This window comes from Diabrotica virgifera, chromosome 4 (genome assembly GCF_917563875.1).
Source record: "Diabrotica virgifera virgifera chromosome 4, PGI_DIABVI_V3a".
NCBI classification, from domain to species: Eukaryota; Metazoa; Arthropoda; class Insecta; order Coleoptera; family Chrysomelidae; genus Diabrotica; species Diabrotica virgifera.
The window spans coordinates 394,097-416,462 of NC_065446.1; the positions used below are offsets into that span (position 1 = coordinate 394,097).

The following is a 22,366-nucleotide window of genomic DNA, read 5'->3' on the forward strand; positions in this document are numbered from 1 at the left end:
TACAGACAGATAAGTTTTTTATAAACAAATACATCTTTATTTTCTTCTTCTTCTTCATCTAGCCATTCACGTCCACATCTGAACCTAAGCCTATTCAAGTCTTCCTTTCCATTGTTTTTTATTGTACCCTAATTGTATGGCTGTAGCCAATCTTTCTCGGCAGTCCGTTTCAGATCATCTATCCATCTCATAGGAGGTCTGCCTCTGGGTCTTTTGTGTTGGTCTGATCTCCAGGTTAGAATTGTTCTGTGCCATTTGTTTAGATTGCTCCTAGCTACATGTCCAGCGTATTCCCATTTCCATTTTAATAATTTTTGTACCACATCGGTGACTTTGTCTTATCCATATGTTTGTTTTCCTGTCCTTATATATATCGGGTGTTCTACAGCATTCACCCTTTGCCGTATCCTATTCGCCATGCTTTTCGGTCACGAATATCTTCCTCTTTGAGTTGTCTACGGTTCATTGCTTTCTCTACATCTTATATCCATGTTCTCTTCGGTCTGCCTCTTTTTCTTCTCTCGGGTGGTGCATGCTGGATCATTTTTTTGGGCCATCTTGTTGGCCTCATTCTCTGTACATGCCCGTACCATATTAATCTTTTTTGTTCTATTCTGTCTATAATATCCTTTTTTACTTTCATTCTTTCTTTTATTTCTTCGTTTGGGATATGCTGCAGTTTAGATATTCTGCAGCTTCTTCTAAGCGCGTCCATTTCTAAAGCTTGAAGTCTTTTATTTTGTCGGTCTTTTACTTCCCACACTTCCGAGTTGTACAGGACAATTCCATCCACGATAGTTTGGTAGATTTTTTTCTTTGTCTGATTTTGCATTCCTGTACTCCACCAAATGCCATTCAGCTGTTTTACAGCTTTTCTTCCTTGACTTATTCGATATTCTATGTCTTGATCGCATGTGGAGTTTTTGTCAAAAATAGAACCTAGATATTTAAATTCATCACATCCTTTTATGTATTCCCCTTCTAATTCTAAGTCTTCAGTATCACCTCCGACTTCAAGGTATTCAGTTTTCTCCATGCTCATTTCCAAACCCCATTTTCGGTACTTCTCTTTCAATTTTCTAATCGTTTTCCTGTCCTTAAGAAGTGATATGCCTAGCATTGCTCTTTTCATCGCATGTTGGGTGACTCTGAGTATATTCATTTTCTTTTTTGTGATTACTATCCATGTTTGTGCCCTATAATAAATTATTATTATTCCGATATTAACATGTGGGGAACAAATACATAACAATAAATAAATACTTTTTATTGACATTCATTATGAAATATTTTTCCTAATGTTGTTGATCCATATACAAAATAATCAGTACACAAAATATCATTAGCTGTTAGCAGTTTACATTTTACCTTAACATTATAAGTACAGCAAGTAATTAACTATTTGTGTTTGTTACATTATATTATTACCAACTGTGTTCACTTTAAAGAAAGCATATTTTGTTATTGACATGTTGAATATTCAGAAAGGCTATTATTCAAACAATGAAATTTTTCTCTGACGTGATTTGATTTATTCAAGTTATTCAACGATTTACCTAGGATAGTTAATTAAAATGATGTATATGAGTTAGATGTGTAAGAGAGCAACGACATATTCTGGTGTATATAGCGGTTCAAATCATAACCCTTTAATAGCCGACATCAAAGTGAAGCTCAAAAAAGTCCAAAACACCAAAATTACATACATATCTCAGCATCCAACAAAACGCTAATAGAAAATTACCTAAATAATCAGCTAAATAATTCAACAAATGAAAACAATACGGGAATTTGGAGCACGTTTAAAGATCTTACCTTGAAAGTAATGAAAAAATATACAAAAATGATACACAGGCACAAAAAACAACAATGGATGACTGATGAAATCCTGGAATTAATGGAGCAGAGAAGAAAACTGAAAGGTAACAAGACAGAATATAAGGAAAAACAGAAACTAATTACACAAAAAATAAAGGTAGCTAAAGAAAAATGGATGGAGTATAAATGCAAGTAATTAGAATAGTTTAATGAAAAACACAGTAATGAAAAAGCCGTTGATCCTGACCACATACCGACAGAGTTGTTCAAGCTCATTAATGAGGAAAACATTAGAATACTGGTCAAAATTTTCAATCATGTTTATTCGACTGGTAATATCCCTGAAGATTGATTAAATTCGGAATTCATAATCCTACCAAAAAACAACGTCCGAAAAACTGTAGCGATTATAGAATGATAAACCTTATTACAGACTGATAGTCCACAGTAGAATCAAAGATAAATATGAAGAAGACCAGGATTAAACGCAATTTGACTGCAGAAATGGACTGGGAACCTGGGACGAACTCTTTGCACTAATTGTATTATTGCAAAAATGCCGGGATCAAAGGAAATACGTCTTTGCTAAATTTATTGACCATGAAAAGGCCTTTGATCGAATAAAGCATCACAAATTAATTAAAATATTAAAGGATAAAGGAGTTGATAGTCAAGATGTCCGAATCATAGAAAAATTATACTGGCGTCAAACAGCGACAGATTGCATAAATGGAAAGTCAACAGAAACAGGTAAAATACAAAGCGGACAGGGTTACTGTCCCTATTATTGTTCAATTTATATTCAGATAAAATATTATTTAAAGAAGCGCTGCATAATTTGGAATGGGGTGTGAAAGTTAATGGAATTCTGATAAATACAATCAGATATGTAGACGATACAGTGATTTTATGTGATGACATTAATGGATTACAATGCCTTTTAAATGCGATTGACACAGTGGAAAGAGAGTTTGGCCTAAACATAAACTGTTCAAAAACAAAATACATGGTGTTTATGCCGTTTATACATGCCGTTTGGCACATCAAGATTCACAGTTATATGTTGATGGTCATATGATTCAAAGAGTACTCAGTTTTAAATATCTTGCTTGCCATATTACTGAACAAATAGACCCAGATAAAGAGATCTTCTTCTTCTTATACTTGTTGTAGATCTGTCGATCTATTAATTCCGACGTTGAAGTATTAGATAAAGAGATAATATGTGAAGAGTACAGGGGAAAAACAAGGAATGTCATTTTTTCATGATTTTTGGCTTTTCTCGCCATGTGGCAGCAAAAATAGAGTACTATCGACTAGCTTATCGATTGAGAAAAATAATCAGAAAAATCCGTCTATATAAATTTTCTAAAAATTTTATATCCAGATGAAGGACCCGGATTATCCGCACGCCACTGAACAAAAATAAGGAATATCAACAGTTTTTTGGTGCATTATTAAATTAATAAGTTAATATAGATTAATAATAAATCACGATTATAGAATAAAAATTGCTAGAATTCTGTTAAGAATCTCCTAAATAGTTTTTAGGTATCATATGAATTAAACCTTTATTGGTGTTTATCTCAATATGTATAAAATGTGACATTCCTTATTTTTCCCCTGTACTCTTCATGTAGAATCAACTTTTTTAAAAATGAGGTCATTTGTCTGTAATAATAATTTGCAACTTCAACTTCGAAAGCGCATGATTAGATGTTACATTTGGTCACTTCTCTTATACGGTGTCGAAGCATGAACAAAAAAAATCTCCACCATTAATCGTTTGGAGGCTTTTGAAACGTGGCTGCACAGAGGTACACTAAAAATACCATGGACGGCTATGCTGACAAATGTAGAAGTCTTTAAGAGAGCAAATGTAGAAAGATGGGCTATTTTGGACACGTAGAAAGGGGAGACCGATATAATACTCTTCAACTTAATATGATGGGTAAAATCAAAGCACGCGGAGAAATTCGTAGAAAACAGGCCTCTTGGTTGAAGAATATCCGAGAGTGAACAGGAACAAAGAAAGCAGAACAACTATTTAGAAGAGCTCGAGACAGAGACAGTTTTGCCATGTTAATCGCCAACGTCATGGGGACTTGATAGGGCACGTTAAGAAGAAGATGTAAATAAAATACTTTAAACAATCTTTAAAATGAACAAGTTTCTTTCTTTGACTTAAACTATACACTGTTAACGACCCTCATAGTTTTTACTAGAATCTAGTTCGTTTACAACGCCAGTCCAGTAAACTGTATCATGTTGTATTATTTAATACCTAAATAATATTCTATACACATTGAGCCGAAGGTTCAGCGCTGTCTTCGTTATTTTTCACCATGACTGAAGAACGCCTTCTATCAGGTACCCACTGAGAGGCTCTGCGAGCCAGGTGTCCTAGTCATACTTTTTCTCTGCCATTAGTTTGATAGGTGGATTTCACGTACTAAAACAGAAATACTTAATAAATAAATGCTCACATTCGTACTTTATAACAAAAATGATAATAATGGTAGGGGAGCAAAGTATGCTAAATGTGCAGTCACTCGAGCGCTGTGGGGACCTATTGGGTTGTGATTATTAGGTCCTAAAACCAAAAAAAGTTAAGTAAAATTTTTCATTTTAGTGGGGAATTGCCATTTTTTTATTTAATGTTCCATTTCCAACAATCGTTTTTGCCGATTATAGCGCCATCTCTATCCATAATTCGAAAAAATGTTTCGAATAAAAGTTGCTTATTTTTACGTAGAGAATCCAAATCTGTAATAAAAATTTGGGGCTCCTATTTAAGATTTTAAAGTAACCCCCCACCCCACCTCCGTGGGGGTCGTGTTTGGTACCATTCGATAGATTTTTTAAAAATATAGAATAAGTGTATTGCGCAGTTTTTCGATCTGATGTTTATTTTGGGAAATATCGCGGCATTTGTATTTAAAATTTTAAATTTACCCCCCACCCTTTTTCGTGGGAGTTTATGTTTGGTATCATTCGACAGATTTTTAAAAAATATTGAACATGTAGTTTTTAGTTTTTCGATTTAACGTTCATTTCGCGAAATATTTGCTTTTTTTTGTGAAACTTTTTGACTCACCCATTTCCTTACGCCCCGCTCAAATTGTCAGATTTTTGAAATATACACTCTTTTGCATGTACTTAACTTACCTTATGTTAATCTGACAATTTCGAGTATTTTTAAGGATAGATTTTTTTTCGGGCATCCCTTAACGAACTCCCCTGTGTTAAGAGCCAAAATATGGTAGAGGTACATCTGCAGGATACCAGGTTTCTCCCCATATGATAATCTGACGCGCTCGAGTAACAGCAAAAATCCCCGCTTGGGCTCCCCTACCATAACAAGCTTCCTATTGTGACGTTGGGGGTTGCAACGATGACACTACTCTTACTTTAAGTTTCCCCCGAACAAAACAAACTTAAACTTTTCCCATTTCTTTTATTTAAAAATGATGTTTATGTACAAGTTACGGTACATTGAGATAGGTCACGGACGCAGGTGCCCGCGAGGTAACTCGAACCGCTGAGTAAACGAGTATCAGGTATACCGTCTTCTTAAAATGCCTACCAGTTCCAGATGTTGGCGATCATCATGGCTATCTTGACTTTGTTAATCGCATCGCAGAATGGTTCGGTGGTAGTCGTGTTATACCATTTTCGTAAATTTTGAAGTCAGGAAATGCGTCTTCTTCCCGGTCCTCTTTTACCATTTACCTTCCCTTGGGTAGTGCAGTTGACCCACTATATGGCAAACATCAGCCATTGTTTGTTGAGTACTAATACCTCAAAAATAGTGAATTAGCATCGTTTAAAAATAGTGAAAGTGGTCCAGCAAGAACATTACACTATCCACTAGCTGGGTAAGTGTTTGCCAAATTCAAAGTGTCCAAATAGACTATTAATTAGAATTAGAATTACACAAAGACTATATAGACTTTTTATCAGCAATTTATTTTTAAATATTTTTATTTTATTATTCTTGGGTGCGACTCAATTGCACTAGACAAGAAATATTAATCATCCATTTATAAAAATGTTTTTGGCTGGAAATGGGAACGGATCCAGTCCAGTCAACAATATATATAATGCACAAATGAATCAACCGTCAAATACAATGATACCAATGCAACCAAATCATCAATATATGCAACAACACAACTCTGTATCAGCAGACATGATGCACTATTATCAAAATCAATTCCCACCTCTTCCAAATATGTACACTCATCCATCTAATTTCCAAAATTTATCCTTACCTCAAATGAGCCAAAACTCAGTTCCTCCACAGCCAGAGATACACTCAAAAACTTTCGAAGAAGGAATAGATTATTCCCTACCGTCCTCATCAATTGACGATGAAAACATGGAAAGTGATGCAAATGTTTGTCCGTGGCAACAACTAAAAGAGTCGAGATCAAAAAGAAAACGTAGAAAAATAGCAGAAACTACTGAGCAAGGTGCTTCAGTAAGCCCATCTAATAGGTTTCAAACTCTCTCAGAAGAAAACGCAGATACAAACCAAATCCATACCAGTAAAAGAAACGATGACAACCCAAATACCCAAACGAAAGATCCCAAGCCACCCCCTATTTATGTTTACGGAGTAATAGACTACAAAGCAATGACTGACTCTATAGCGCAAGTTACTGAAGATGAAACATATTATACTACCACTCTTCCTGAAAATGTTGTTAAAATAAATGCTAAAGCACCTGATTCTTATAGGAAAATAATAAATTACATGAGAGAAGAAAAAATAGTACACCATAGCTATCAACTCAAACAAGAAAGAGCATATAGAGTCGTCCTAAGAGGTTTACACCATTCTATACCCTTAGACCAAATAAAATCTGAATTATTAAGGCAAGGCCACACAGTCAGAAATGTTTTAAACATCCGGCACAGAGTAACAAAAGAGCCCCTACCATTATTTTTCGTCGATTTGGAACCAAAAAACAACAATAATAAAGCTTTTAATGTGGAATTTATATACAATACCAGAATTAGAGTAGAAGCTCCGAAACACAAGAACACCATTGTGCAATGCACTCGATGTCAGGCATACGGACACTCTAAGTCATACTGTTATAAACCTTATAAATGTGTTAAATGTGGAGGATCACACGACACCAAAAGTTGCACAAAGCCGAAAGACACACCTGCAACATGTACCCTTTGCAGGGGCAACCACTCAGTGAACTATAAAGGCTGCACTGTTTATCGAGACTTATTAAAAGCAAAGAACAGGAATAACGACACAACTGGACCTAGAAACACACAAGGATACATAAATCCCAATCCAGCACTGCACCAAATGACTCAACAATATGCGCAAAATGGAATCAATTATGCTCAAGTAATCTCAGGAAACATCAACAGACCAAATAATGGTGAAGATTTAACACACATGATGACAAACTTCTTAAATGAATGAAAAAATCTATTTAATCAACTTCTGAACCAAAATAGCATGATCCTGAACATGCTAACAACAGTCATTAGTAAAATAACGAATTAATGGCTCCATCAATTAGAATAGCCGCCTGGAACGCCAACGGGCTACCAAACCATGTACAGGAAATCACAGCATTTTTAAAAGTAAATAAATTAGATGTTCTTCTCATCTCAGAATCACACTCAACCGAAAGAACAGTAGTAAAAATCCCTTTATACACAACGTACCTTACTCATCATCCTGATGGAACTGCTCACGCAGGAACAGCAATTATTATTAAATCTTCTATTAAACACTATTTCCTATAAAATTACGTCACACCTAAAATACAAGGAACCATACTAAAAATAGAAACATTTACATGGTCACTTGCCATTGCAGCAATTTACTGTCCTTCTAGACACTCCATATCAATTGAAGAATACGAGACCTTTTTTCAAGAACTAGGACCCCGATTTATAGCAGCTGGAGACTGGAACGCCAAACACACCATATGGGGATCGAGGCTTATACACCAAAGGGTCGAAATTTATTGGCGTGCTCGCAGAGAAATAATTTAAACTTCCTTTCGACAGGTCAGCCAACGTATTGGCCGACCGATCAAAACAGGATTCCTGACCTGCTAGACTTTGCCGTTATCAAAGGTATCTCAAATATACATTACAAAATAGAACCCAGTCTTGATTTAAGTTCAGATCACACCGCAATAATCATAACATTAAGTACAACTGTAATATGGAAGGAACCTGTGGCAAAACTCTGCAATAAAAGAACCAACTGGGAACAATTTAAAGCTATTATTAACACAAATATAAACCTAAAACATCGAATTAAAGAACCCCATGAAATAGAAAAAGCAGTGCAACATTTAACTAAAGTAATACAAGATGCTGCATGGAAGTCAACTCCAGATGATAAAAAAATTACCACCCATGATCATAACATTCCTTTACAAATTAAAGAAATTTTAAATGAAAAAAGAAGAGCTAGAGCCAAATGGCAGCGGTCAAGGAATCCCCGGGATAAAACACAATTAAATCGGTTAACACATCAACTGCGTACAGCTTTAATCCAGGCCCGTAATGATCTCCAACATCTCCAACCTAACACCTAATGACCATTCATTATGGCAAGCGACCAAAAAATTCAAGAGACCAATAGCATCTATTCCACCAATTAGAAAATCGGATCTAAGCTGGGCAAAAACTGATGAAGAAAAATCAAACACATTAGCACAACACCTCGCCCAGGTATTTAGTCTACATACAGAAGTCAATGCTGAAGATGAAGAAGTATACACATTTCTCAACGCTCCTTGTCAATTATCACTACCACTGAAACCATGTACACCAACAGAGATCTGGAAGGTGATAAATAAAATAAACCCTCATAAGGCTCCAGGTTATGATTTAATTAATGGTGATGTACTAAAGCATTTGCCTAGAAAAGCGATAGTCCTGCTAACTATTGTATATAACAGCATGATAAGACTGTGTCACTTTCCTATTCAATGGAAATACGCACAAATAATTGTGATTGCGAAACCGGGCAAACCGCCTACAGAACCCTCCTCCTATCGTCCTACAAGCCTTCTACCAATAATGTCAAAAATTTTCGAAAGACTTCTTTTAGTCCGAATTTTCGAAAGAATAAACATAAATAACATAATACCTGACCATCAATTTGGCTTTCGACAGAACTACTCAACAATACAGCAGTGCCATAGGATTGTAAATTATATAAAAGAAACTTTAGAGGGAAAGAAAATGTGTGCGGCAGTATTCCTTGATGTGGAAAAGGCATTTGATAATGTGTGGCATAAAGGCCTGTTGTATAAAGTGAAAAAGAATATGCCTAATGAAATATACCTGATATTAAAATCATATCTGAGCGAGCGATTTTTCCAAATCAAAGTAAATACCTCACTTTTCAAATATCATCCTATACAATCCGGAGTACCTCAAGGTAGTGTCCTCGGTCCCTTCCTTTATCTCCTTTACACTGCTGATATACCTGCTGATGATGACATTACTATGGCCACAGTTGCAGACGATACAGGAATCCTTACATCAGACGATAACCCAGATAGAGCTTCTAACAAACTGCAAAACTATTTAAATTCACTTCAAACATGGTTAACAAAATGGAAGATTAAAGTAAACGGTGAAAAGTTTTCACAAATTACGTTCACAACAAGAAGGATCGACTGTCCACAGGTTCATATTAAAAACATTCCTATACCCTTAAAATAAGTTGTCAAGTACCTGGGACTCCATTTGGACCGAAAGCTGACATGGAAGAATCATATCAAAACCAAGAAAGCTCAACTAAATTTAAAAGTCAGACAAATGTATTGGCTGCTAGGTAAAAAATCCCAGTTATCATTAGAAAACAAAGTATTATTATACAAAATTATACTAAAGCCGATATGGAGTTATGGTATAGAGTTATGGGGATGCAGCAAACCGAGCAACACTAAAATACTGCAAACTTTTCAATCAAAGACGCTGCGCATGATAGCGAATGCACCATGGTACGTTTCCAATATAACTATCCATAATGACCTTGGGATACCATTCATCGAAGATGTTATTAAACTACAGGCAAACAAAGCCCAAGAAAGAAATTTCGTCCATGAAAGTCAAACTATTCAACAACTCTACCAGCCGCCACTTGTGGGAAGAAGACTGAAAAGGACATGGCCAGAGGACCTAACTGATTAGGTGTATTGGAGAACCATCGATGGATGGTGCCCAAAGCATGCCAGGATTCAAGACTTTGATACTATTTGCTAAATACTCTGTGTTGTAATTGGAGTAGATTGTAAATTTGCACTTAATAAAATGAAAAAAAACCTTCCCTTGGAGAATCAGAAGGCCGTAACGTTCTTGATTTCTCATTACATATCCTAGATATTCTAATTTTTTAGTTTTGATGGTCATGAGAATTTCATACTCTTTCTCTATTCTACGCAGGACTTCCACATTAGTAATTCGGTCAACCCAGGATATACGTAAGATGCGCCTATAACTCCACATTTCGAAAGCTTCGAGCCGATCCATAGATGCAACAGTTAGTGTTCACGCTTCCATTTCGTAGAGCAGAACTGTGAATATGTAGCATTTCAACAGACAGTATTTTGTTTTTAATGATATATCTCGACTGTTGAAAATGGGTCTCATTCTAACGAATGCTGGTTTTGCTTTTATTATTCGCTGTTTAATTTCTGTTGAGTGGTCCCATTAGCTATTTAAATTGGTGTCCAGATATGTATATTGCTTGACTCTTTCGATATTCTGTTGGTTGATTGTAACTTTTACTATTGTTTTTTTACTAATTGTCATAAATTTGGTCTTCTTTATGTTAAGAGCTAGTCCGTATCTGTTGCAAACGTCTGTTATGCGATTTGTTAACATCTGTAAATAATTTAGATTATCAGTGCCATCTGCACATCTAATGTTATTCAACCGTTCACCGTCTATAAATATTCCTTTCGCACAACCATTTAAAGCTTCTGTGGCGAGACGCTTTAATTACTATTTTTGCTAAATTTATTTTTTAATAACTTTTCTCAAAACGGTCATATAAAGTTCACATTTAATATACAAACCAGATGCTAAGAAGTTTTACGAAACGAAGTGTATCCCTAACCATATGTTTTTGATGTGTTCAGTTTAACAAACTGAATTCCCCATACATTAATTACCTTATCAGACCTTATGTCAACGCACTTTGGAAATGCATTTGAAGACGTTTCTTAAAACTACAGAAAGATTCTGAGGTTTTAAAACGCCAGATGTAGTAATTTATTGCCTTTTCTAGACATATTGTAAAACCGCAAACATGATGGCCGTGTTGTGGTTTCGGCAGTATCGTCACAGCAAGCAGGCAGTTCAGACGCACCCTCGCTGCCCCAAAACAATAAACAACCCTCTTACGAGACGAATAAGCACGCATTTTAACTAAAAATAAAATAAATATTACTGTTCGTTGTTTAAACTTATTTTTAATTGATTTCGTTAACACCCACCATCGGAAAACTTCCTTAAATACCCATTCAGAATAAACATTGAATAGCAGTGGAGATAAAGTACCGCCCTGTCGTACTCCTCGTTCTATTGCAATTTTATCAGTTAACTGTAATAAAGTGTGTATATAACGCATTAATAAAATAAAAATTTATTTATTCTAAATATATATTTGTCGACCTTCAGATTGGAAGCCATTGTTAAATTTTTTTATAAAAAATAAGTCAATAAAAGTCTTTTATTCTGTTACTTTAGAAGTACATATACCAACAATAATTCAATCTTGATGGATAGAATCGTAAATACCCACATTAAAATATCACAAAAGAATCAATAGAAAAATCATTAGTATTATTACGATATTATGAAAATATTAGTAATTTAATGAAGTGCGAAGCTAGCAGTGAAGTGCTAAGTTATATTAAGGGCAAATATGAATGTATAATAAAAATACACTCAGAAAGAAACTCCCCTTACTCTTACCTTAAATAAAGCAGAATGACAAAACAAATATTTTGAAGTGAAAACTTCTTTAGCGACGTTGTGCACTTTTGGATGGGGAAAAACATTGAACTCATGACCGTCATCGCTACGGCGAGATTTTAATAACTTATATACTATAGGTTGAAGTGCGTATGAGTTACCGAAGTTATATAGTGGTTGTAGGAGGGATAAAATGTGTACTCGAAGGCGCTTACTTCGCAAGAAGTTTTCACTTCTGTCTGCACTCCCTTGAGTACCTTAAATTTTTTCTACAGGCGTTTATTATGTTAAAAAAATCTGTCTGGATACTTTACTTCTGAATTTTTTATTATAAATTACCTTTAAGAACGAGTATAATCACTGCGATCAAAAAACCCATACGATGCCGAAACCGAAAAATAATAATTCAAAACAGAAATAACAGATAATTAAAGACACAAGCATAGATCGAAACCCACTAGAATATAAGGAACTTAATAAAGCAATAAGAACAAGAACATCAGGAACAACAATACCGAAAAAATTTAAAATATTATAGAGAAAAACAGGAGTACGAAAGTTTTAAAAATTTTAATAGCAAAGGCCGACAACAAGTACATTAGATAAAAAGTAAATGGATTCATCATAAACGACAAAAACCAGATAGTAAACATTGTTAAAGATTATTATACAGAATTACACTCGTACAATGTAGTAAAACCCGAAACCCACAATATGGAACGAAAAATACTAAATGTACGATCTGAAAAACTACCAGAAATTACTAACGAGGAAGTTATAACTGCCTTAAAACAGATGAAAAATGGAAAAACTCCTGAACATGACGGAATAATAAAGGAGATGATTACAGCCGGAGGTCAAACTATTTTGGAGGCAGTTAAAATCTTAAAGTACAAGTGCCGCTATGAGGGTGCTATTCCAACTTCTTGGCAAAATGCGCAGGTACTTTTACTACATAAGAAAGGAGACAAACACAAACTCGAAAATTACAGACCCCTAAGCCTGTCACCACATCCGTACAAACTGCTTACTAAAATAATTACCAACAGGCTATCAAATAAATTTGATAGTTACCAGCCTGTTGAACAAGCGGGGTTCCGCAAAGGTTATAGTACCATAGACCATCTACAGACAATAAGAACATTTATCGAAAAGTATAACGAATAAACTGAACCTCTTCATTTGGCATTTGTGGATTACAATAAGGCATTCGATTCCATAGAACTCTGAACCGTATTAGAAGGAACGAATAACGCAAGAATTGATTCCAAATAGGTATAGAATACTCCCAAAATACATATACGATAATGCAACTATGCAAATAAATGTATCAGAAGGTCTAACAACAAGTAAAATAAGAGCGGAGAGAGTAGTTAGACAGGGAGATAATCTCTTCAAAATTATTTACTCTCGCATTAGAAGATGTGTTCAAGAAGTTAAATTGGGAACAACGTGAAATTAAAATTGATAACAGATTTTTAAGTCACCTAAGATTTGCAGATGATAGTACTCATAAGCAAAAATACAGAAGAAGTAATTTACAAGCTAAAGGAACTTAAACAAGAATCTGAGAAAATCGGTTTAAAAATGAATTTAAATAAGACAACAGTAATGACTAACCAAAATATCACAATCAACTTAGATGGAAGTGAGATCGAAAGTGTCGAAAAATATATTCTAGGTCACACGATCAAACTAGGCAAACAGAATCAAACGGAAGAGATAACTAGAAGAATCCGAATGACTTGAGCAGCATTAGAAAGACTCAGTGATGTGTTGAAAAACAAAAAGATACCAATAAATCTATGTTAGGAACATATTCTATATTGAGGGAACGTACACGAAATGAGGACATGCGAAGCAGGATGAAGGTGAAAGATGTATTTGGAAGATGTCCGCAAATGAAATAAAACTGGACAAGATAAGTGCCACGGCAAAACATCGAAAGGCGGACGAGAAACATTGTACATTGGAGACCACGCGATCACAGTCGTAGTAAAGGAAGACCACAAAAACGATAGCTAGGCGACCTCAAAGCAAAAATGGGGAGAAACTGGCACCAAATAGCACAAAACAGAGGAGAACTTATGGGAGCAGACTAAAGAAGAAGATAATATAGCTAATGCTCTCAATAATACATTACTTATGAATAGACAATTATAACAACGCAGCAAGCAACAATAAACTCTTTTTTTTAAATATATAAGTACACAATGACCTTTCAATTTTTTTCTGTTTTCCTTTATTTAATGTGTCTATAAAATTTTCCCAGAAAGCTTCGCAAAAGCTTTATGAATACACTGATATTATGAATTCTACCAAACACCATGTATATAAAATAAGTTCTTACAAAGATAACATCTATGTATATATAATATGTATATTATTCCACAATCATCCTTAGCATCCAGTCCACTTCTGATGCTTTACGATCATAGTCCGATGCCGACACCTGTGCAAAATATTTACAATTATTTTTCTTAAAATAGTTATTAATCCTTAACCATAACATTTTTTAATAGGAATGAGGGTTAAATCAAATATTATACTTTAAAAACCCGTGCAATTCCCTGTACATTTTTAATTGTATATCAAATCAAACGTAGCATTGGTGGACTATATCGATTTAATAGGAAACGACAGATTAAGGATGAACAAGATTTTCCTTCATGTTTTGACCAGAATCATATTTAACTATAATATAGGTATGTTATAATATATATAACAGGACGAGAGAAATCAAAATAGAAAACTACACTTTTGTGGCTTAAAGCATGTAAATCTGTGATAACACTGACGATGGAATATTGATTCCGAAAACATTTTGTTGTCATTTTTAGGGATTTTAAATATACCTTTTACAATATAAGATTTTTATTTTTTTACTTTTGAAAGAGTATAAGAAAGAAGGAGGCTAATCTGTATTTAGTGCCGTTTCTCATTATGTGTCCGAGATATTCTAACTTTCTTCTTTTAATCGTATACATCACTTCCCTTTCTTTCCCCATTCTCCGTAGTACGGTCTCGTTGGTTATCTTGCTCGTCTATGATATCCTTAGGATTCGCCTAAATAGCCACATCTCGAAGGCTTTAAGTTTTTAATCCATCGCTTCAGTGAGTGCCCAGGATTCAACTCCGTAGTATAATATTGAGAAGATATAACATAATAGGAGCCTTATTTTTATCTCCAGATTAAGGTTGTGCCTTTTAAAGAGTTTGGACATGTTTTATGCACTCCTAGCCTTCACTATTCTACATTTTACTTTTTGGGGGTGATCCCATTGTTCGTATACTATTGTTCCAAGATAATTACGTATACTGTTTTACTCGGTCCACTGATGTATTCTTGATAAGCATTTGGACGTCTCTAATTTTATTTTTGCTGATGGCCATAAATTTAGCTTTTGATATGTTTACTTGTAGTCCAAATATTTCACTTATTTACTGCGAATACTAAGTACATAAGATAAATGATGAAATTCATATGAATATATTAATACATAAGATAAAATTTTTAAAGCTCCGTAAAAATGTAATGAATGAAGTAAATGTGCGTCATTATCTATGTAATGATCGTATCTTGTCCATTTCCAACGAAGAAATTTATGCAAATATTGCTTTCGCATTCTAGATTCCGATGTGTAGTTCGGAAAATTATTATTTCTTTGCGTTATTTACAAAAAAGCCTTCGTTAAACCTCGTCGTAATTTTATCACGCACTTCATTTTTTAATTCATTACTTAAAAAAATTGTGAGTAGATCGAGGCAGGTCTGTACTTTAAAAATTCATGTACAGTCACCGGCACAAAATTCCGCCACCCAAAATTTTTGATTGGGTTTGACAATTTATAACTTTATTATTTGTACTCCGATTTTCAAGATTATTGCATCAGTTTGTAGGTACATATTTTCGTGTCGTTTGCTTTTATTCCGGTAACAAAAATTTTCTGCTTAGATGGCATTATATGGGGGTGAATTGAGTCGTTGAGTTATTTATGAGTCAATCAGTGTTTTTATTTACAAAAAATTGTGCAGCTCCTACAAGAAAAGAGATATTCGGATAATTCAAAATGTAAAATCCTGGGAATGTCTCCAGAATAATACAAAAAGAGTATGTAGCAAAATCAACCCTCCAATTTTACTACAGAATTTTTTAAAATTAGGAGAAAATACAACGCTTCCATTCACCCCCGTATAATGCCATCTAAGCAAAAAATTTTTATTATCGAAATAATAACAAACAACAGCAAAATATGTATCTATAAACTGATGTAAGAATCTTGAAAAGCAGAAAACAAATAATAAAGTTATAAATTGTCAAACCTAAACAAAAATTTTGGTTGGCGGAATTTTGTGACGGTGAATGTATAATGGGTAACCTACATCCAAAAATAGGCGTCTCCATTTTTTAGTGGCTATTAGTAAATCTTCCTTTTTGCAGTATCTATCCGTTTGGGATGATGATGACCATCATGGCAATCTATACTTTCACACTGCTGCTCTGAAATGGTTTGTCGTTCTTGTGTTGAACCACGTACGTACATTTTTCAGTTGTACGTTGTACGGTCCACGTACGTTTAACCACGTACTGACTAGTAACGTGGTCGGTATAATATTTCTGCAAGATTCGACGATAAAGCCACAATTCGAAAGATTCAATTTTTTTGAAGGTAGCGTATGTGCGAGTCCACATACATCCAGTTTTCTAAATGTTTAATGAAAATTCATATCTCTGACTTACTTCTGTGTGTATGGTAATCATTTCGACGTAATTCGCGGCTAGTAGAAGTGTGTCATCTGCGTATCGCAGGTTACTGATTTTTCTGCCTCCTATAGTAATTTCTCCATCTCATTCGTCCAGTACTTTTCTTATTATATATTCAGAAGACATGTAAGTATAAGATCGGATAGCTCAGTGCGAGTAGCGGCTGACCCGCACTTCACTTCGCCGTGAGGTACGAGAGTTCAAGCCCAAGCCAGGCCATCGGAAAAACAAAAAGGCTAACGCGTCAGTATAAAATTCTAAATGTGAATCTGGCGCTTAGACTGGAATATGCGGGCATCTGATCGACCTATGAGGGAGCTGTACGGCAAGGGATAAGGGCTTGCGGCTCGGTGATACTCCCCCATAGATCCCTACCGAAGGGCGTTGACGCCTAAGAACGGTGTATATATGTAAGTATAATAATGGTGATAGTATGCAGCCCTGTCTTAGTTCCTTTCTTTGTTTTGAACGTATTTGAATATATTCCATGTACTTTAACTTTGGCTGAGTTTTTATCATACAGATTTCTTCTTAGATTAACTAGGTGGTTAGGTACTCCCTGTGTATTATACTATTCATCCCTTATATAAACGCCACGTATCAATATTTACATGGCGGATACGAACCGTGAATAAAAGGCCTGGTTTCGTATACAAAAGGTGTATTATCCGCCAATTTTTATCCCATATTTTCATTTTCAGGCACATATTTTATTACGTTCAGTTTATCCAGAGACTGTTTTATGCGTTTAGGGGATATTATCGTTCTAATTTAATAAAATAATGGCAATATATGTATAAATGTTACGATAATTACATTTTTTAAAATGGTTCACACAATTTTTACATAACATTTATTACAGCAATCGTGTATTCTAAATTATATTTATAGTACATCATCATAATCATCACACAGCCCAATTTGTCCACTGTCGGACATAGGCCTCCTCAAGATGTTTCCACCCTTCTCTATCCTGCGTAGCAGCTGCAATCCAGTTTGTCGCTATTCTTTTAATGTCTTCTGTCCCTCTGGTAGGTGGTCTTCCACGATTTCGCTTGTCTGCTCTCTCTTGGCAGCCACTCTAGAATCTTCTTTGTCCATCTGTTTTCTCTCTCTCTTGCGATGTGTCCTGACCATTTTTACTTCAACTTTGTTATGCGTTTTTTGATGTCTTCTACTCCAATTCTTCGCCGTATCTCATCATTTCGTCTTATGTCTCTTAAAGTTAGGCCAGCATGGATCTTTCCATTTTTAGTTATGCTACTTGTAATTTTCTTATTGATGCTTTAGTCAATGTCAGTGTTTCAGCTCCATAATAAGTAAGCACCAGAAGTACGCACTGGTTAAATGCTTTTCTCTATAGCTTTATTGGGATGTTTTCCTTGAACTACCTTTGGGGCAACCGGAGCAATGCCCCGGGGCCCCCGACCAAGGGGGCCCAATGCATATATTTTAACGAGGAAAATAAAAATATGTATTTTAAAAGCCGATCCCATCGAAATATTTTTAAATGACACAGTTTTAAAAAGACCGCAATATAGTTTTAATTTTTCACTGGGGAAATTAGTTTTTTAGACTAAAATGCAATTGGAACAGAACAAGGCCCCTGAGGCCTGAGCTAAGCTGGGGCCCCCGAGACCTTCACATAAAAATTTAAATTATTACTTAAGAAATTAATTATTTCGGCGTAATAAAACCTAAAATGCCATTGGAAGAGGGGGTCCTGGGCTAAGCTAGGGCCCCGAGACTGTTCGTAAACATATAAATTGTGACTGAGGAAATTAGTTATTTTGGCGAAATAAAAACTAAAATGCAACTGGAATAGGGACCCCAGGTCACAGCTCCTTTGTCTTAATCAATTTACCCCAGACCACATCTTGGTACGTGAAAGGAACCACATATTGAAAAGAAAGGTATACATAAGATAAAATGAGCACATTAGGATAAGTCCCACCAGTACACTGACCAGCTTCACTGAGTGTGCTTGGCTCACACTGCAGTAGCTTAAGGCACCTTAAGGTGCTTTTAAATCAAAGTGAACACGAACGAAGAAACGAATTCGTAGGTGTTCGCTTGGTTATTCGTTCGGTATAAAGTAAGACCATTTACATTGTAGCGAACGAACGCATTCGTTGATAATCCTTCCGCAATGTCAGATACAGATGAAGCTGTAATTTTATAGTTATTGCAGGACATGCTGAAAAAAAGAAAGAAGAAAGTGTGGTGATCACATAGGAGGGAAAATGCGCTTTTAAGGGGTTAAATATCAAACATTTCTCTGGACCCCCTTGCGCTGGGGGTAAATTCCCCAGACCTCCCGGTAGGGGGCCCCCAGATCACATTTTCCTCGGGGCCCCCAACATCGTAGTTACGACCCTGTGAAGCTACCCATCCTAAATCTATTCTTCTAGATAATTCGCATGTTTGGTTGGCTCTACCTATGTGTATTTCGTGGCCCAGATAGATGTATTTGTCAACTGTTTCGATATGCCAGTTTTCTAGTTTCAATAGTCCACTAAGTACTAAATTGGTCAAAAGTCTATTTCCCACCCTATTTTTTGGGAAATTCGTTGTAGTTCTTGCAGCATTTCGTGGGCTAACTTTAAGTCATCGGTTATTAGAACTATGTCATCTGCAAATCGTAGGTGGTTCAGCCTTCTGCCATCGACATTCAAACCTCTGTTTTCGCATTCTAATATCTAAAATGCATGCAGCATTACGGCATTGCATAGTTTTGGTGACATGTTGTCTCCTTGTCTAACTCCCCTTTTTAGTTTTATTTTTTTAGTTTGGGTGTGGAGGTTTATTGCTCTTGTGGCATTTGCTTATATATGTTGAATAATGTTGGTTGATCCAAAATCAAAAATCATGATTAGATAAGAACAAAACTGAATACGAAACAATCTACGTTAAAGGATAATATTTAGAGAAGGTACTCAGATACAATTCCTTGAATCCTTGGGATGTGGACTAAATGAACACAGCCTTGAAATTAAACGACACATTGAGATGGCCAGATCAGCTTTCAATAAAATGAAATCAGTATTATGCAATGGAAAACTAGGGATAGAAAAATAGAACCAGATCATTTTAGTTTTATTTAGAGGATTTAGAGTGTCCTTTTATAAGTAGTTGAAGCTTAGACAATTAAGCAGACTTAAAAACCACTTGCCAGCTTTGAGATGTAATGTTATTGAAGATTGTGGGTGGGGAAAATATCATGTACACAACACGTAACAAACACGGAAACATTAAGAAATGAAAATTATGAGTTGATGTGATTGGTTATACAAGGGAAAATGGAAGGAAAAGAGGAGCGGAGAAAAGACGCACGTTCAGGTTGAAAAACTTAAAGCAATGGAGTGAAAAAAAAACAAGAGAACTCTTCAGAACCGCTGCAGACAGAGTAAAATGAATTTGAGGAACTAAAAGTAAAATATGTTTCAGGCTCTTTTGACTTATGAATTTGTAGAAATTTGTTTTTGTATGTAATGGTAGGGGAACAAAGTATGCTAAATGTGCAGTCACTAGAGCGATTTGGGGACCTATTGGGTTGTGATTGTTAGGTCCTAAAACCAAAAAAAGTTCAGTAAAATTTTCAATTTTAGTGGGGACTTCCCGTTTTTTAATTTAATTTATTTTCCATTTCCAACAATCGTTTTTTCCGATTATAGCGCCATCTGTCCATAATTCGAAAAAATGTTTCGAATAAAAGTTGCTTATTTTTATGCAAAGAATCCAAATCTGCAATAAAAAATGGGGGCTCCCATTTAAGATTTTAAAGTAATCCTCCACCCAACCCCCGTAGGGGGTTATATTGAACACGAAGTTTTTAGTTTTTCGATCTGACGTTCATTTCGCGAAATATTCGCTTTTTTTTGTGAAACTTTTTGATTCACCCATTTCCGTACGCCTAGCTCAAATCGTCAGATTTTTAAATACACTCTTTTGCATGTACTTAACTTACCTTATCTTAATCTGACAATTTCGAGTACTTTTAAGGATAGATTTTTTTTTCGGCTCCCCCTGTGTTAAAAGCCAATATATGGTAGAGGTACATATGCAAGGTACCAGGTTTCTCCCCATATGATAATCTGACGCGCTCGAGTAATTGCAAAGATCCCCGCTTGGGCTCCCCTACCATAACTGATCTAATTATTTACAACATCTTTTTAAAATGACAATTTCATTAAAACAGAAACTTCTTTTTAAGCACCTCCGCATAAATTGTTTAAAATAATTTGGTATCTACTGCACCTATTAATCTTGATCCTCTATTTAAAATAAACTCTCCATAATGAAATATACATACATAAAAAATTTTAAAATAAAAATGTATACCATTTTTATTATTCAGTTGCAATGCGAAGGCAAAACAATCTTATTCGCGGTGTGTAAGGACTTGGAAGGGATATGTGAAACGATCGTGCGCGAATAGCGGAGAAATATGCAACTTTCTTAAATAATTCATATTGTCAATTGAAATTGTCAAATTGACGTACATTTCATATCTACTGTCATTGAAAGAGAAAAATTATATATTGCTCCACAATATTGATATGATATGCAATTATTATATAAAGGTAAATTTAATTAATTGTATTTTGCTTGCAGTACTGCATTTTAATAACTAATTTTATTTACTACATACAATTGTTTACGTTTTCATCACATAACCTGAATCTTATTTTTTCTTCTTATTATTTTTTTGGGCTATGGCCTTGACAATTATCCAGCAACCAGGACTAACGTAATTGGTCAATACAATTAAAAGTGCGAATAAAAGTGCAGAGCGTAGAAATAGGTGTCGCTTTTCGCAACTTGCACGGTCCAAATGGCTATTGATTATGTACTATAGAAAGGAACTACAACGTTAACGGGGTTTTATTATTTCATATGGTCAATGAATCTCTGTATATGAAAACACCGCGGAGTGCTATCATTTAGAGGGGTGCGTTTTTGAGAAATAGTTGAATTAGTCCCTGGGCACAGGTTACATTAGGGTGAGTTCTATGCACTTTAGGTACAAACATGTCTACATAAAAATTGTTCCTGGTTAAATTTACTATGTAAATATAACTTTTTAAAGTCAAAGATTCTTTTTTTTACAAAAGTATATTGAAAAGAAAAAGCACAAAGAAACCCAAAAAAAAAGAAATTTTGTTTTTTGTCCCATAACTTTTGTCCACGGGGATATAGGTATAGACATTTCTTCACAGAAAAAAAACTTACATATTTTTTCTTTAAAATGATGTTTGGTAGAGGTCATTAGGATTTACAGTTTTCTAAATATGATTTTTCAAAGTTCGCCACTCACAAGAATTTTGGGCAATTTTCCTTGTTATTTCGCAAATATTGTTCTGTAACTTTTTTCTACGTAACTTTGGGCATATGCATTTGTACATGTAGGAGCAATAGAAATCAATTACCTTTAAAATGTTCTACTGTATAAAGTTGTACGAATTCTTTTAAAGAGATTATCTTTTTCAATATTTTATACTTTTAACGAGTTTTTATATTTTTTACGATTATTTTTTAAATTTCTCATTATAACCTTTTTTTTCTACATTTAGGTATATATTATACAGGGTGAGTCACCACTAACGGGACGGAAGATTACAGCGAAATGGTAAAAGATTTGAAAAATTTTTTAAATTAGTAGTTTGTAATTTGCTAAAATATACATTTTAAAATTATTTTGAAATATACGGGGTGTCCCAATAAATGGCGGCGTATCAAAGTTATATTTTTTCTTATGGAACACCCTATATTTTATTGCATTTTTTAATTGTCCGCAAA

The 22,366-nt window shown here is 34.8% G+C and overlaps 1 protein-coding gene across 8 annotated transcripts in view; it reads right to left on the reverse strand.

Annotated features, from left to right (window-relative positions):
• Positions 1-1,251: 1,251 nt before the first annotated feature.
• The window catches only part of LOC114324400 (calcitonin gene-related peptide type 1 receptor-like), a 553,725-nt gene continuing 532,610 nt past the window's right edge, over positions 1,252-22,366 (reverse strand). For 6 of the 8 annotated variants that reach the window (XM_050649000.1, XM_050649001.1, XM_050648998.1 and 3 more), the window contains 2 exons: positions 14,153-14,254; positions 1,252-4,270 (listed from right to left, as the gene is read on the reverse strand). In XM_050649000.1, the coding sequence (XP_050504957.1) occupies positions 14,186-14,254 (69 nt within the window). In that variant the 3' untranslated portion in view covers positions 1,252-4,270; positions 14,153-14,185. The remainder of the gene's footprint in view (positions 4,271-14,152; positions 14,255-22,366) is intronic. The other 2 variants (XM_050649003.1, XM_050649002.1) reach the window with 1 other exon arrangement.